At 36.3% G+C, this 18650-nt stretch overlaps 1 protein-coding gene and 1 long non-coding RNA gene across 14 annotated transcripts in view; one reads left to right on the forward strand and one right to left on the reverse strand.

Moving 5' to 3' along the window:
* The window catches only part of LOC123878979 (cyclin-T), a 32737-nt gene that overhangs the window by 10992 nt on the left and 3095 nt on the right, over positions 1 to 18650 (forward strand). For 3 of the 13 annotated variants that reach the window (XM_045926392.1, XM_045926401.1, XM_045926405.1), the window contains 6 exons: positions 84 to 209; positions 472 to 624; positions 952 to 1077; positions 1300 to 1419; positions 1720 to 1845; positions 2123 to 3687. In XM_045926392.1, the coding sequence (XP_045782348.1) occupies positions 84 to 209; positions 472 to 624; positions 952 to 1077; positions 1300 to 1419; positions 1720 to 1845; positions 2123 to 3649 (2178 nt within the window). In that variant the 3' untranslated portion in view covers positions 3650 to 3687. Of the gene's footprint in view, positions 1 to 83; positions 210 to 471; positions 625 to 951; positions 1078 to 1299; positions 1420 to 1719; positions 1846 to 2122; positions 3688 to 10239; positions 11133 to 18650 lie in introns of those variants that run through there. The other 10 variants (XM_045926397.1, XM_045926393.1, XM_045926394.1 and 7 more) reach the window with 10 other exon arrangements.
* Positions 5883 to 8402, reverse strand: LOC123878995. Its single transcript, XR_006798921.1, has 3 exons — positions 8125 to 8402; positions 7904 to 7909; positions 5883 to 5892 (listed from the first exon to the last, which is right to left on the reverse strand). It is a non-coding gene; the product is annotated as an uncharacterized LOC123878995 (long non-coding RNA).

Here is an 18650-nt window from a genome sequence, read left to right on the forward strand (position 1 = left end):
AGCGGGAGTGAGAAGAGAGCGGCGGGAGGAGAGAAAAAGAGAGACAAGCAAAATCAATATCTAACTAGCTCTTTTACCCACAGAACGCAAACGCTAGAGGTCGTCAAATCCCACCGGGTCCGAGCGGTTTTGATCCCGCGGCAACCTCGCAACCCGCGGCGCAACCGCTACAGAGAGAAGCGGGAGAGACCGGAGAGAGGAGACAACAGGTAACTTTATACTGCAGAGTATGTCAGTGACATCAACGCGGAAGATAGACTACAACTTCTTCAGAGAGAGAGGGGAGGAGAGAAGGCTACAGGTAACTAGATTCTTATCACACAGAGTACGACGCAAGTGTAGGTTTCAACTTCTATTAAGAAAGAGCGGTGGGAGAAGAGAGAGACAGCGGTGGGAGAAGAGAGAGCGGTGGAGAAAAGAGAGCGGTGGGAGAAGAGACGAACAACAGCTAACTAACTCTTTAACCCACAGAGTGCGAACGCGAGAGGTCGCCAAATACCCCCCGGTCCGAGTGGTTTCGATCCCGCGGCGACCACGCATCCAGCAACAACTGTACAACCCGCCACCCAACCACCGCAACCCCAACAGAGAGAAAAGGGAGAACCCGGAGAGAGACGGCAACAGGTAACTAGTTCCTTTTACCACAGACAATGTATATCAGTGTCGCTCGTCGTCACAGAAGATAGACTTCAATCTCTAACTACGGAAAGAAATTAAAGAAACAGTGGTGGGAAGAGAGAGAGATGGCAATAGGTAAGCAACTTCTTATCCTACAGTGTCACGTTGTGAGAGAGAGTGGTGGGAAGAGATGGCAATATGTAAGCAGCTCCTTAACCCACAAGTCTCTGTATGTGTTGGAATGACATCATCTTCTACAGAGAAAAGTGGGAGAAAGAGTGGTGGGAAGAAGAGAACGAGTCGGCAACAGCTAATTATCTTTTTTACCCACAGAATGCAAACGCGCGAGGTCGTCAAGTGCCACCGGGTCCGAGCGTGTTTGATCCTGCGGCTACGTCGCAACCCGCAGCGCAACCGCCACAGAGAGAAGCGGGAGAGAGTGGAGAGAGGAGACAACAGGTAACTTTATACTACAGAGTACGTCAGTGACTTCATCGCAGAAGATAGAATAAACTTCTTCAGAGAGAGGGGAGAGCTGTGGGAGGGAGAGACTGTAACAGGTAACCAGCTCATTGTCCCACAGAGACGCGAGTGACGTCATCTTCCACAGAGAAAATGGCAGAGAGAGCGGTGGGAAGAGAGAAGGAGTCTGCAACAGTTAATTGTCTCCTTTACCCACAGAATGCGAACGCACGAGGTCGTCAACCGGGTCCGAGCGTGTTTGATCCCGCGGCAACCTCGCAACCCGCAGCGCAACCGCCACAGAGAGAAGCCGGAGAGAGTGGAGAGAGGAGACAACAGGTAACTTTATACTACAAAGCATGTCAGTGACGTCTTCGCAGAAGATAGACTGCGACTTCTTCAGAGAGGTGAAAGAGCTGTGGGAGGGAGAGACTAACAGGTAACCAGGTCCATGTCCCACAGAGACGCAAGTGACGTCATCTTCTACAGAGAAAAGTGGGAGAGAGAGATGGCAATAGGTAAGAAGCGTCTTATTCACAGTGACGGGAGTGACATCATCTTTTACATAGAAAAGTGGGAGAGAGAGCGGTGGGAGGAGAGAACCAGCCGGCAACAGCTAATTATCTCCTTTACCCACAGAATGCGAACGCACGAGGTCGTCAAGTGCAACCGGGTCCGAGCGTGTTTGATCCCGCGGCAACCTCGCAACCCGCAGCGCAACCGCCACAGAGAGAAGCGGGAGAGAGTGGAGAGAGGAGACAACAGGTAACAAGAGTCTAAATATCGTGATCATACATTCGGTCAAAACTTTCAATAAAGTACAAGATATGCAGTCATACTATACAAAATCTAATGGGATATAAAATCGGTCAAATGTGAGTCAGGGTTGCAAACACAATTGTTGCAAATTGCTGACGCATATTAATTTTTCAGACACTTCAATATCTTATACTTTCATGATCGAAGCATTCGGTCAGTCTGTGGTTCTTTATTTCGTAAATTTCCACAATTCATACAAATAAATCATTTGATTCCATTTCAGGCATTACAAAGACCAATTGGGGTAGCCCAACCGAATACAAGGCCAAACCACCCGCCACCACATCACAGGCCTGCATCCTCCCAACACCACAAACCCCACCATCCCTGGCCTCACAAGCCTCCCCATCACAAACCTCCGCACGACCATAGACACCACAGACAAATGCCCGGACCATCGACAAGTGGTCCACATCCTCCAACTGAGGTTCCCCAAAATGTACCTCAAAGGACGCGTCCGCCATCTTTGTTTTCACCCGAAAACGCGTCAACTCCGTCCGCTTCTGCAGCGGCCGCGTCCGCTCCGAGACGACCCAACCCACCCCAACCTCAAAGGCCTATTCCAAGACCCGAACAGAGACCTCAAAACTCAAACACCCCTATTCAACAAGCCCAACCGAATATCCCCGAACAAAAGCCCCCAAGTCCGCACAAAAAACGTCCAGACCCCACAGCAGTCGTCCGAGACATGCAACCCCCAGCAATTCTATCCCCCTTTTCGTCACCACCGAATAAAATGGTCGACAAAAGACAAAGACTGCCATCCAACTCCGAACCTGAACTAGTACCTGTAGTTAAAAAAATAGATGAAACTCCCGGATATGAAAATGTGATACGAGACTCTCAAAGGGGAAACGCCATCAAAACCAGGCCACCCGAAAGGAAACCTGAATCTTCTAGACCTCTTAACGGCATCGAGACAGACCCCACCCTAGTTTCAAATTTACTCAAAGAGAGTTTGGCTAAACCTGCTCCAATTACTGTACCTGTGGAGAAAAAGTCTCCGATAGAAATTAAAAAGGAACCAATCGTTGAACCACCCCTTCAACCGGTCGTACCACAAGTTGTACCCCCAATGGCTCCACCCCCACAATTCGAACCCCCACCTAACATGAATCCACTACCTCAAACTCAAAACCCACCCCAAAACCAAAACCAAACCCAATCAGAAGAACCGGAACACAAACACAAGAAAGAAAAGAAAAAGAAGGACAAACACAAACACAAAGACCGCGACAAATCTAAAGAGGAGAGAAAGAAACACAAAAAAGATAAAGACAAAGATAAGGAAAAGAAAGAGAAGGAACAACCGGCCCCGCCCGTTCCCGAAACGGACGGGATACGAATAACTATCCCACGCGATAAGTTATCAGCCAGTCCGGGATTAAAGATAAAGATACCGAAAGAAAGATTGGCGGCGCCACCTCCACCACCAAACGCTGGGTTAAAGATCAAGATATCGAAGGAGGTTCTAGAAACGTCGAGAAAGAGGACTGGAGTCAACGAGCCGGGGCCACCACAGAAAATGGCGCGGCACGAGGCCCCTCCCGTTAATAAGGTAGGTTGGAACATACCTTTCAGGCCCCCTTTGCCGTATTTCATGGTGCAACCGCCTCCCCCATTGTATTATGGTATGGGGATGGATGGGTATTTCTATGGCATGTTTCCGCCACCCCAGCAGCGCCCGAGGCAGCAACCTCCTTTGCCAGCGATGCCACCGCCGCCTGTGCCACCGCCGCCACCGGAGTAGATTAAAAAAAAAGTCGCTCCAAACTTGTATTGGTAGTAGTATAAAGACAGGAAAACGTGCGCGGAAATATTTCTTGAGTGTCTGTCGTTCTGATTCGATCGTTTGATTTAAAAAACCGGCTAAGTGCGAGTCGGACTCGCATAAGAAGGGTTCCGTACCATCGTACAAGATATTTTAACATGTGAAACACTGCAAGTTAAAGACCAGAACAACAGCGCCATCTATATGTGATTTCGTAAATTCGTCCGTCCGTCGTGACTGTCAAGAAAACTTATAGGAACGTATCCCGTTGAATGAATGAAATTGGGCAGTTAGTAGGTCTTATAGCACAAGTAAAGGAATAAATCCAAAAACCGAATTTGTGGTTACATCACAGAAAAAATAATTAAAACGTGTTTCAATTTTCAATGTACCAAGTGGTACAAACTATACCAAGTGGGGTATCATATGAAAGGGCTTTGCCCGTACATTCTAGAACAGATTTTTATTTATTTTTATACATAATAGTTTTTGATTTATCGTGCAAAATGTCGGAAAAAATACCCGAGTGCGGAACCCTCGGTGCGCGAGTCTGACTCGCACTTGGCCGGTTTTTTTATAAATCGATTGTACTACCAAGACAAAATCATTAAAATTTCACGTTGTTTGCAGGACGTAGCATATTTTTTTGAACAAGTTAAGTAGCCTAAGTACTAAAAAGGTTATCTAAAATCATATAGGGCTTCATATTTGGGGTTTAACTCTGAGACTAAATATTGGCATTTAAGTATTACGTGTTATATTAATACTATTGTGGTCTCAAAAAAAAATACATATTTTATGACATTGTATCCATAGTATAGTTAGGTCATAAGTAGTTACTCTCAAGTAGATTTTATTGGTATTCGATAATTTCAAAGTTGGGGGGGCCTAAAAGAATAAATCAATTTAAATAATGTTAAAATACCGAAACGGTGTATAATATATTTTTATTAAAACTATTTAATTAAGTCTATATTTTAGTATAGAGATACGATAAGAGTTATCAAAACTTTTAAATCTGACATATTTATTCTATTATCATAATATTCTATGTACAAAATATATTATATTATATTATACAATATATTATCTACGGTTGTTGCTTATTATGGTTGTCTATTATACGCTGCTATTGCACGAAAAGTTATAAAAAGAGAAAAATATTAGTTTTAGAAGATATACAATATAATATTCTAAATGCCAAAATAACTATTCTTAATAAGGTGAATGCTCACAGTCTCTCCTTAATATAAACATTTTTATTTTGTAATATAGATACCATGTCATTAAATTATTTTAAAAAATATTTGTTTATGAATTGTATTAAATATTACAAAAATATTGCCTTTTTTTTAATGCTATATCTCGAGTAGATAGTAAAATCTCAATTTTTCAATAAATTATTGTATTAAGGACAGATATTGTAGATATTCAGCTTACGAATGAAAATTTGTGAAAATAAGAAGAAATATTAATGAATATTTATGAATTATGAGCAACGCAAACTTATAAGTGGGATATAAATAACAGTTATTGGAATTAAATATACATAATTCTAAACATTTAGTATAATGTGTATTGTCTATACATAAAAATATGTTATTGATGTTGGTATATTTTATATTATAAATATTATTATATTATAAACTATTAAAGAACAGTTTTAATGTTCTTTGCAAAACAATTTTTACAATTAGTATAATTAATCGTTAAAAGAAGTTAACGACTGAAAAAAATCGGCAAAACTTTATACATATTAAATATGGAATTTCTCATAAAATATTATAAAATATCAATGATGTATATAGACGGGGAACAAGCATATTAGCGATTAAATAAATAAATAATACGTTATTAGAGTTTTATCTAGTTCAGACGGTTTATTACACCACTAATTATTATTAATTATCATAAAAAAATCTGCTTTAACAGAATTTCATACTTAACATGTTTAAGCAGTTATTTTTTTATATTTTTGATTCTAAAAAATCACAAATTGGTCGAAATTGGTAGGTAAAAGATATTGCTAGCGCACATATTCATATGACGCGACTTTGACTTGATGTTTAATAAATCGTAGCGTAAATGTCATTAATTGATATGTTCACAACAAAACAATATTTTAAAAAAAATTACACATTTCAAAAGATAAACTTTTCCTGTATTTAACCTTAAAATTATTTTTTCCTGTATTTAAACTTAAAATTAGTGGTGTGTGAGAACTGCAAGAACTGTTATTTTCAAGACATCACAAAGTTTAAAGTCAAGAGCATACGTCACCTTAAGTTAAAAATATTACAAATAGTTATAATCAGTTTATGTTAGTAAACACGTTTCTGGTTTAATTAGAGAACAAAATAATTGCTATTATATATTTTTAAGGACGACATAAATATTAAAAAATAATACGCAAATGACAACGAATATAATGAAATATTTTTTGACTATTTTTAGTGTATAATTGACATAATTTAAATAATATTACATTCCAATATTTATGCAGCTGGAAACTATTCACTAGTTTCAGTACAGTTATTATAATATAAATAAACTATAGTTATTATATAATATAAATAAATCACACATGTATCTAATATTTATATTTTATTTCGTTACATAGTTATAATGAACAATAATATATTCCATTAATCTCAATTTTTTTTATCAAATCAATACATACATTTATTTAATTTAATGTATTTATTTATTTCGTTATTTTTAAAATGTGAATTTAATTGTTTTGTTTAAAAATGAATATACGATGTATATCATCCATTATTTTTTATGGTTATAATCTCAATAAATAAATTTGATTATTTAAATTTAAAACACAAGAATGTATTAATTTTGTTACATAGAGTAATAAAAGAAAATTCTACTTCAGCCCTGAAAGAATTTGAAATCGTTATAAAATTAATATTATTTAGTATTTAATTAATTTTTATTTGATTTATTTCCGATTATTCAGAACACATTACCATATCAGCTTTAAATTAATTTAAATTAATAAGTAATAATATAATTTAGCATAATTGAATGGACCTGTTTTATTTACTTAGAACCGATAACAAATAAATGTTAATTCTAATTTCATTAAGTAAATATACCTTATAATTATTATTATTATTGTTTGCTTTGCTCAAAATGTTAAAAAGAAAATAATGTACAGGGTCTTTTAAAATATGTGGTGTTCCTTTAGGAGCTGTTTAGCTCTGAGCCAATCTTAAGTATTAAAAATATTCAAGATTTTAACAAAAATATGACAAAATTAAAAAAAAAAAATACTTATGGTAATGTTTGTGAAAGCCTACCGTTTGCGTTGTATTCAAAGTTGTAAGCAGTGGCATCGTTGAAAAAAAATTGTTAAAAAAAAACAATTGTCTGAAATAGGATTAAAACATATTTAAAACTAACTAACCGATGCCCGCGACTTCGCCCGCGTGGATTTAGGTTTTTCGAAATCCCCCTGAGAACTCTTTGATTTTCCGGGATAAAAAGCCTATGTGCAAATCAGGATATTATCTATCTCCATTCTAAATTTCAGCCAAATCTGTCGAGTAGTTTTTCTGTGTAACAAACATACATACACACAAACTTTCGCCTTTATAATATTAAGTGTGAAGTGTGACTTTTACAAAATTTAAAACATATAAGTATATGTTTGATTTTAAACATTAACAAATCTTTAGAACAATGCCAACCCGGATTATAACTAAATTGATAACTATAAAAAGCGAGTTCTAATACATTGTCTAATACATTGGAAATATACAGCATGTTTATTTTAATTTTTTAAATGTAGTTAATTTTGAAAACAACGGAATCGGTACAAAAGTGTAAATAATTAACGACTTTAATATAAATTATTGTTGATTTGTCACATGGTGCCATTTTTTTGTTACCATTTCTAACTAGAAAAAAAAAAACATATTTTTAGGATGTTTTAAAAAGTACTTAATTTTTTGATGAATTTTATCAAAGTTCATCACTATCAAATTGTTTTACGTTAAGTTAAAAATTAGTTTAAAATTATTTTTTTATATTTCTAAAACTGTTTATGTTTAAATGATTGAGATTATCCTTACATACGAATTTAATTATAAATTGTTTGATTTAATTGTTAAGTTAGTTAATTGTGTGTAAATAGCAGAATGGTTTTTTAAGGTGACTCTTTAATTATTATTTTTTATTAATAATAAAAGTTTTGAATTGTTTTTCTTTTGCAAATTAAACATCACACTGTGAATTGTATTGGAGTTTATTTTTTATAAAACCATTTTTTTTTACTGAAGTGCAGTCTAAGATGGAAGTAAAGATCTACCTTTGGCCAAAGGCCAGATCACTTGCTTTGGACCTAAAAGATTTTTTTTACTTTAATGTACTTTTCGTGATTTATGAATAATAAAATACCAGCACAGTCAATATAATTATTTATATAATTAAAAATCAAAAACTTTTTCTCCGTGTTGTTTCGGATTGACTATGCTGCGTAGGCCCTACTGGCCGCTACAGCGTCACCGGGGGGGGTGGCAAGCGCGAAGCTCCGCCTGGGATGAGCCCTAGGGCTCGAAGAAAATAGATGTAGAGGTCGGAGGCAACGTCCTCCTAAGGGCGCCTCCTGTGAGGCTCGGACCACGGCTTAGGCTGACGTTGGGATGGGTGGATTGGTCGGACTAGCTAGTCCACACGTCCCCGAGGCCGTGGCGTGAGTCCACGTCCGGGTGACGTAAGAAATCGACTTTTTCTCCATTTTTGCATATTTGTATTAATGCAATTTTATATGAAAAAGACTATTTCTTTAAAGAAACATTTTTTCATCTTATTTTGCATTATGGCTAAACATGTTTAAAACTGTTAATTTTTAATATCTGTTTCCATAAACAAATAAACATAATATCAACCCTGCCTAGCAAGTTATAGATATCATAAATAATTAGATTGGTCAGCAAAAAAAAAAAAAAACATTTATTTTATTACATAAAGTTAGTCTGGATTAGTTTAGGAGAAATATGATTGGTTTTAATTGTATAAATTAATTTTTAATTGCGTGCCGGTTTTTTTACATATTATATCATCCTGTATATTTTTCTATGACGTGATTATAAATATTTTAGACTTAAGAAACGCCATTGCATGTGTGAGTTATTGTTGCTTGAGTCTTGACACATTTCTTTTTATTTTATTCACATGGTTTTTATGGCACCTGTTTTTTTTTATTTTTCCTCCTATTACTTAGCTGTTATTTTTTTTTTTCGGATAGCAGCTAATTAATAGCTTGCGCGCAGCTGTGTATATCGTTTCCTGTGGGGCTAAGGGTTACTTTTTCAAAATAATAAGGTTTTGGAAAGGTAATCAAGGCTGGGATGCAAACTTTCACCACATAACCGCTGGGGTCTTTGCTTTCGACGGTGGCGGGTAGCTTCATTTTATGGTTCGGATTGCAAAATTCACACATTGCAGCCAAATTCCAAATTTTTCTCTTCAGACAACGTTCATATTAGGGCCGATTTCAATTGCCGGATAACCTTTAACTGATAAATTTTGACAATTTGACAGTTTCGTTAGAATGGAAATCTGTCAAATTATCAAATTTATTCTTTAATTAAGTTTATTGGCGTTTGGAAAGTCAGCCTTTAAAATTGCAAATTGCAAATACAAAGTATTTATAAAACATGCAAGCAATCCCAACTATAATTCAACAACTATCGAACAAAATTTTACATTTTGCACCTTATTTCTATTAGAAATAAAGTTCAATTTGTAAATCATATTGTTTGGTAGTGGAAACGTGCGGCGGTGGTACATTTCACCTTTTGGTAAAATCGGATAACACACTAATGGTTGTTGCGAGTATGTGTTAACCCTCACACGCATATGTTTGAAATCAAGTAAAAAAATATTTAAAAGATGCCGCATTTATGAGTTCACTGTCTATAATTTTTAATTAAAATCTGTTAAAAATAGTTTTAAAAAAACACTTTTCTATAACGTTTATTGTAAAATAGACTCTATTACAAAGATTTAAAAATCTTGATTTCGAAAACGTGTGATGAAAGTTGACACATTTTGCAACTAAGGCTGATATCTATAATCGACTTCTACGTCTTTTTGTTAAATTAAAAGTATCGAATAATTATTCAAAAAAAATTGTGTAGTAAAAAAAAGTAGTGAATCATTTAATCCAGATGGCTATTGCGAAATTGACAATTAAAATGATTTAATTGAATTTCAGGAAAAGAAATGCTTTTAAATTTCAATGGAAAAAAAAATCATTAGTTCCCTTGCCAGAAAAATTTAATTTACTATGGTAACTAGAATCTGAAATAGAATTATTTTTTGTACAATAAATACAGTTTAATTAAAATTACACATAACAAAACAGAGCTTCAAAATTTTAAAATTAAAAAATAGTGATGTCCTCAGTAATGATTATGCCAAATATCGGTATAATATCGATGTAACCGGTACAAAATTATACGATGTCAGCCTTACACACCCCGCTCGCCGTTTAGCCTCACTAGGAACGACGACACACGGCTGTGCGCATTCAACGTGGCTCGTATTCACAGGTCGACAGTCTTGGCAACGGGCACCTGGGCAAGTGATGACGTCACGCGCTACGTGTGTCGGCGTTCCTGCAACAAACGGACCTCACTAGTGTAGTGTAACTACCGGTTTATTATTTTTCGTTCCGTTATTGTGTACCAGGGTGATTTCGAAGATATTAGTCCTATTTTTTTTTCAGAAAAATTCTAAATTGGCGTCATTTTACAATTTGACATTAAAACATTTTGTTTTCTGGAACTGTTTGGTGAAAAACGCTTTAAAATCATTTACTAAAAATCAAAAACTATTCTCGTTTGTATGATAAGATCATAAAAATTCGATTCCACCCGGGACAATAACGGTACATTTTTTTCATACTTGTAAACGTTACTCGTTCTCTCATCACCATGGATGATACCGGTATTTTTGGAAAGGTGATACCGCTTTGGGTACCGGTGAACGACCAGACTTGTCTGCCAAACTTGTCTTGTTTGTGCTATAAACATTGTTAAAAATGTCTGTGAAACTGTCATACATATGAGCAATGCAATGTTTATAACATAATGTTAGACATGTTTATTGAAACACAAGTGTTTGCTACACGACTTTGATCGTTCACTGAAGCCCCTTTTGGATCGTTTTGTCATTTATTTACTCTGTCAGAGTATGTGTAAACTTTTTTTTGCAATATTTATAAAAATCAAAGTATAAAATATAAAAAAAAACATTATTTTTGTATTTTTCAGCGATTCTCTATCTATACGTATACATGATTAAAACGGTCCGTGTGTACTAAACAAAAAAAAAATTGTGTTTGTAAATATGGGATTTAAATTATTTTTGTCCAATAAAATTGTACATAAAATTATTCGAACGCGTCTCTTTCATAGAGTAATAATAATAAAATTAATATTATGCCTGCATTTTGGATGTATCTTATATTAATTATCAAGTGTTAACATGCGTTTCACTGAAGGTGATGACTTGTGGTATTTGACTCTGACGTTTATTTACTTGTAGCTTCAATGAGAATTATAATAACATTGTGTTTTAGTCATTTTTACGGTACAGGTGAAACGAGACCAAGGCCTCATTTACACGAGAGCTTTTTTAACGTCCGTTCAAAAGCATCCAAATGGTACAAATGTATTCCAAAGTATATGTTCACACGTCAACGCTTTTTTACGTGTGAACAGATACTTGGAAATACATATGTTCTGTTTGGACGCTTTTTTAATGGATGTTGAAAAAACTCTCGTGTAAATGACGCTTAACTGACATTCTCAGTGCACCAAAGTCAAAATGACCTTTTAACTGTGTTATGTAAAAGCGATAATAGCGTCATCGTTCGATATTTTGATTTTGAATATAGCTTTGCTTAAGGTGCTGTGTTTAGCTATGTTGCTATCTCTCTCGCACATTCTGTCATCTATACATATAATAAAATTGTAGAAAAGAGGTGTCTGTACAATGGAAATATATAAAAAAAAAGTAGCAGGGGTTGTTTTTATATCGATGCCGAACCCGAAATTGTAATTATTTTTTTTTGTCTGTTTGTCTGTGTGTTTGTGCACGCTAATATCAGAAACGGCTTATTCGATTTAGATACGGTTTCACTAATATATTGTAGTAAGCTTCACTTAACATTTAGTGTTTATGTCATGTCAATCGGTTCATAAATAAAAAAGTTATGTCAATTTAAAGAATCACGGCGTACATTTTTAACGTACAGAGTATATGCTGCCCGAAAAGTCACTATTCCACGCGAACGAAGTCGCGGGCACAGCTAGTTTTCAATGATTGTGAAATGGAAATTCTTGGAAATATTAGAATGTGTGAGAGAGATGGAAACTTAGCTAACCACAACGCCTTAATACAGTATAAATATGATATTATGTTAAAATTTTTGTGTTTCACTGATAATTTCTAACGTTAAAACCGTCTTCACTTCAGTCGAAACGCACCCTTAGTGTCTATTCAGACGAACCACATTTACACTGTTGTGATTTCGTCAGTATTGAAGCTCACGCCTTACACGTATTGACGGCCACACGTTCGCAACTGCCGTTGAATGAGACTGAAATTGCGATACGTATGTTCATACAATTTTGTGCTCGGTGTGGTTGTGGTACGTCTGTAAGGACCCTTAGCCCAATTGATCGACTGATTCTACATTGTACCCGCTTTGTTCTATTTTTTTTTTACTTTATTAGGTTACTTTTGAAAGTACTAATATAATCTTTGCTATTGAATTTATATGAAAAAAAAAAGCACGAAATATCTTTTTCCATGTTGTGACTTGTGGTTCGCCACTATATTTATGGATCACTGAAGCACGTCTGTCCCCGGCCACAGTCGCTCTCCGACTGGTCGATTATCCAGTGCCCTGCACCACAATGGTATGTGTGAGCAGTCAGTGTCAGCAGAGTATATCACTGAAATGACAGTGGATAAGTACAATGGACATTTACAACTACACTGGACAAGGTGTGCCTCACAAAATGACAACTATATTTTGTGCTGATTCGAAGCGCCCCACCGAAGCGTACCGAGAAGTAAAATTGACACTTTGTGTTATATGGTTCTCGTAGTGAAAGATGCTGCAAAATGGCGAAAATCAAGTTGCTTCAAAAACAGGTCGGTAATCCCAAGTCCAGTAGTACACTATTCACTATTCAGATCAGTGCCTAGGCCTACGCCACAATGGTACGTGGGATAGTATATGTGTTTACTTTAAAAAATCACTACAGTTATTAAACCACAGTGACTATAGTATAATAGTTATTATACCAGTTATATAGTACGCGACAGGTGAGATGGCAACTGGGGTGAGCGCGTACCGCACAACCGCACAGGCTGTGACGGATTAAGACTACTTGATGCCCTAAGCAATCCATGCCTGTGGGCCCCCCTATCCGTATGTCAACTAGAATCGGTCTATAAACCTTTACCGCCTAAAAATATTAGTTTTTTGTAAAATAAGAAGCTGAGATGTAACGTACTTTAAAAGTGGAGTAGGTGTGACAACAATAAAAACCAAAGCATAATTTATTTATTTATTGAAATGCGCCTTGCGGCTTTTGGGGGCATTCGAATTGTCGAATGCATAAGCGGGCAGCGAGTGGGCTAGCGGGAGTGGGGTTATGACTCTAGGTCGGACTCTAATCTCTATGTCAACCTAAAACGCGCGAATTTTCAAATTAGTCCAGCGAGTGGGCTAGCGGGAGTGGGGTTATGACTCTAGGTCGAACTCTAATCTCTATGTCAACCTAAAACGCGCGAATTTTCAAATTAGTCCAGCGAGTGGGCTAGCGAGAGTGGGGTTATGACTCTAGGTCGGACTCTAATCTCTATGACAACCTAAAACGCGCGAATTTTCAAATTAGTCCAGCGAGTGGGCTAGCGGGAGTGGGGTTATGACTCTAGGTCGAACTCTAATCTCTATGTCAACCTAAAACGCGCGAATTTTCAAATTAGTCCAGCGAGTGGGCTAGCGGGAGTGGGGTTATGACTCTAGGTCGAACTCTAATCTCTATGTCAACCTAAAACGCGCGAATTTTCAAATTAGTCCAGCGAGTGGGCTAGCGGGAGTGGGGTTATGACTCTAGGTCGGACTCTAATCTCTATGTCAACCTAAAACGCGCGAATTTTCAAATTAGTCCAGCGAGTGGGCTAGCGGGAGTGGGGTTATGACTCTAGGTCGAACTCTAATCTCTATGTCAACCTAAAACGCGCGAATTTTCAAATTAGTCCAGCGAGTGGGCTAGCGGGAGTGGGGTTATGACTCTAGGTCGAACTCTAATCTCTATGTCAACCTAAAACGCGCGAATTTTCAAATTAGTCCAGCGAGTGGGCTAGCGGGAGTGGGGTTATGACTCTAGGTCGAACTCTAATCTCTATGTCAACCTAAAACGCGCGAATTTTCAAATTAGTCCAGCGAGTGGGCTAGCGGGAGTGGGGTTATGACTCTAGGTCGGACTCTAATCTCTATGTCAACCTAAAACGCGCGAATTTTCAAATAAGTCCAGCGAGTGGGCTAGCGGGAGTGGGGTTATGACTCTAGGTCGAACTCTAATCTCTATGTCAACCTAAAACGCGCGAATTTTCAAATTAGTCCAGCGAGTGGGCTAGCGGGAGTGGGGTTATGACTCTAGGTCGAACTCTAATCTCTATGTCAACCTAAAACGCGCGAATTTTCAAATTAGTCCAGCGAGTGGGCTAGCGGGAGTGGGGTTATGACTCTAGGTCGGACTCTAATCTCTATGTCAACCTAAAACGCGCGAATTTTCAAATTAGTCCTAGAAACTTTTTTTTTGGTGTGGTTTTTGGTGACGTGAGAGTGAGACGTGATGCCCTAAGGACGGATTTTTCTGTGCTCCTTCTGGTGCCCCCTCAGACGTGATGCCCTAGGCAATTGCTTAATTTGTTTAAGGGTTAATCCGTCACTGCGCACAGCCCTCGTGCTAAACCGCTGCAGGTGAGCGGTGTGACGTGCGGGGCGTCCCCTCGCCTCATACTCCGATTGCCATCTCAACCTGTCGCGTATACAAGTATAAAGATCCAACCTCAAGAAAAACAGTAAATATTAAAGTCATTTGACGAGTTCCTTGTTACAATGCTTTTATAAGTTATTAATTAATAATCACATTCATATGTAATTATTAATAATATAAATATACATATAAGTATTGGCGAGAGAAATAATATAATATACGTAATACTAGCCGATGCCCGCGACTTCGCCCGCGTGGATTTAGGTTTGAAATCCCGTAAGAACTCTTTGATTTGTCCGGGATAAAAAGTAGCCTATGTGCTAATCCAGGATATTACCTATCTCCATCCCAAATTTCAGCCAAATCCGTCAAGTAGTTTTTGCGTGAAGGAGTAACAAACATACACACACACACACACATACAAACTTTCGCCTTTATAATATTAGTGTGATAAGCTAGCTTCGTAACGCTACGCTTGCTGTATACAATAAAATCGGTTGTGATACTTCATAACTAGTAGGTAGGTAGTTGGCGGCCCCAAATATTTTTGGTGTGGACCCTAAAATATTTTCGAAATGAGAATGGCCCTAAAGTATTACCGTATTGAAATTACTTTTTCTAAATGACTCTTTAACAGGGCTCTCTCCGTCACTGGCTTCATACAATCACAGTTCCAATTTCGTTTGAATATTAAGCAACAACAAAGTCCATGAAATTTTGCAGACATATTCTAGAAACTAGAAACTAATATCTGTGCGCCCCTTCTTAATGATCCAAAAAAGAATTTGATGACGATAAAATTCGACCCTAAAACATTTTCTAAATGGCCCTAAAATATTTTCAAAAATGCCCCAAAATATTTTCTAAACGACCCAAAACATTTTATAGACGGCCTTAACATATTTTCTAAAAACCCTAAAATATTTCCTAGATGACTAGATATTTTGTAAATAATCCTTCAATAATGGATGTAAAACATCTACAATCTACTTTGGGTGAGTAACTAACTGAAAAACATCCTTACAAACCTTTTTTTTTTTCGAAATCTGTAATATGTAGGTATTACATTACAAAGACCGATATGTATGTACATTTTTCCATAGTTATAACTTAAAATGATTTTTAGTATTATGATAGTTTTTTAAATTTATTTTTTTCTTACGATTTAACGGTTATGGAGTATCAATCGATTGAAAAATATGTAAGTATACATAAACAATCAATAACAATATTATTCACATTTAATAACACTTTTAAAAGTTAAACAAACTAAGGAAGCCTTATATTTAAAGGTGAGCATCCATAGGCATTGCGATTCTAAGCTATAAAAAATTCTCTATCTAACTACCTTCAAAGCAAGAAAAAGCACATGTTCTAAGGCACTACACCCACTTATGGCAAAACCACCTTTTATATTGTGGGATGACTGATGACAGACAAACGTTTTCATAATTATTTATAGTTCAATTGTATTTCATATAAATAGCAAAATAATTTTATTTATTTATTTATTTGTTTTTTATTTGTACCATAAAGTTGTAACAATAAATATACAAAGAAAGAAAAAGTTAATTTTCAGCAGAGGAGGAGAATTTATAAGAGGAGTATAAAGGTCATAGCTCATTAGAGCCACCCGGCACCAGACCTGCACCGCCTCGACTCGCGCGGTTAGTAGCCTTTATATGGACATAGGCTCATTGTATCAACTCTGAGCGATGCGATCCGTTGACTTTACGGAGTTGATTTAGTGAGCGTATGTCCATAGAAATCCATATAAAGAATAATAACCGCGCGAGTCAAGGCGGTGTAGATTGGGTGCCGGATGGTTCTAATAAGCTATGACCTTAATATAGCATCGCAAGACCGATGGATGACCATCCTTATCCTTTTTTACAATGTTTCTATGACATAGCACAACCAATTCATGTTTTAGACTTAGATTTAGTGATTCTAAACATAGCAATAATAGAAGTAATCGTTAATGTAGTTAGCTTAAACAATGTAGGCTAGGAGCTGGCGAACTGTTTGTGAAATGTTTAATACAGGTCCAAAAGGAGAACAACAAAGTGTTAAAATGTTGCTAACTCTGTTTAACACAATCACTAAACTTACAGGTCTAAATTAGCTCTAGTATCGACTATTCTCACAAATTAGTCGATACTAGAGCTAATTTCTTAAACTGGACTCTTTCAAGTAAACATTTTTATATAAACCTGTGAGGATGATACTGCCATTGTCGCAATTAAAATACCATAACCTACGTTGTCGTATTAGTTTACGAATTGCGAAAAACCAAATTAAATTTTAATTTCATTGGCAGGCCTGTCTCATGCCTTTTAAAGCAAATAGTTCGTTTGCTCTTAGACTTTTGTCTATAGACTGAGATTATACCTAATTGGTAACAAACTAGAACCAAATTAAAGCCCAAAACAAAAATTGTTCACATATTAAAATTTAAAACGTGTTGAAATATCTGAAAGCTGCACTTTTCTTAATATAGTATTAAGAGCATCTTAAATACTAAAATAGCTGTTTTTAGGTTATGCCCATTGTCCAAAACGCTAATAATATTGTTTTCACGGTTCTGGTGCGTCCAAGACAGACTATCGTTTATGCACTCATTCGTATTCGCTTTCTAAAAAATACGAATCAAAGTGGCCGCCATACAAAACGTACGTACGCGTGTGCATTCATTCGTATTTTTAACCGACTTCAAAAAAAGGAGTAGGTTTTTTTTTATGTATGTTCCCCGATTACTCAAAGACCCCTGGACCGATTTGGAATGTTTTTTCTTTGAAAGGGTATACTGTGCAGATGGTGCCATATAAATTTGATAAAGATCTGATGAATATCTTCGGAGACGGAGAACACCTCAATGGATGGGGAACTCCTCAATGGATAATAGCAAATTGCTCGCGATCAATGTAAAAGCTTAGTAAACAGAAGGGTTTTAACTGGGCATAGCATAGTACAGTGGGGCCACCAAAAATTGTGAAATAAAAAAATTTCAAAAGAAAAATAAAACCGGCTTCAAAAATCACAAACACTAAAAAGTAAAGTGTTTGTGGTTTTTGAAGTCGGTTTTATTTTTCTTTTTTACGATTCGTATTTGATGCATTTTTGACGTAAAAATACGGATTGTATTTTATGCAAACGAATACGAATGAGTCCACAAACACGCTGGCAGAGTTCATCGTTGTACTAGAGATTATCCGACGATAGTAGGATGGATACTTTCAACCGTGGAGATGGTGCCTTAAGGTCAAAGGTCATAGCTCACTGGAGCAACACTGCACCCGATCTGCACCGTCAAACCCCGTGCTGGTAGTATTCTTTATATGGACTTCTATGGACATACGCTCACTACATCAACTCCGTAGCGTCAGCGAATCGCATCGCTCGCTTATTTTTTAATTTTTAATTAATTAAACTTAGTTCAAAACTATTCAAAACTTGTGGCTGTGAATGACCACTATACAGTTTTTTTTTTTTTTATTAATGAAGAAAAATCATTTCTAAACTATTTTGTAGTTTCATACTTCAAAAGTTTTTTTTTTTTTTCATTTATTGGTTGTTACTTACGTGATGGAAATTTAAGTTCACGAACGTATACAAAATAATGCTAAACTACTTTGAAATTAAATAAACAATGTGTGTAACCATATTAAAAATTAATAATATTTAAAAGTAATTTATAAAACTGTATAGTTTATTGTATCCTCGAAGTGACGATTCTTATGATATTGACGATTTAGATAATTAAGTAAATAAAAGAAAAATGTATAAAAAAATTAATTAAGGAAAGGATAGTTGTGAACGAAGCAAACGTATCCGATTTTTTAATTATTTTCATTTGGTAATTTTTAAGTGGCACCTGATGTCATCGAGTAAAGTCCTTAAGCTGCGTGTTCACCGTTCCTGTGCATATAAAAAACGAACTC

The sequence above is a fragment of the Maniola jurtina genome, chromosome 27 (assembly GCF_905333055.1).
Source record: "Maniola jurtina chromosome 27, ilManJurt1.1, whole genome shotgun sequence".
NCBI lineage: Eukaryota > Metazoa > Arthropoda > Insecta > Lepidoptera > Nymphalidae > Maniola > Maniola jurtina.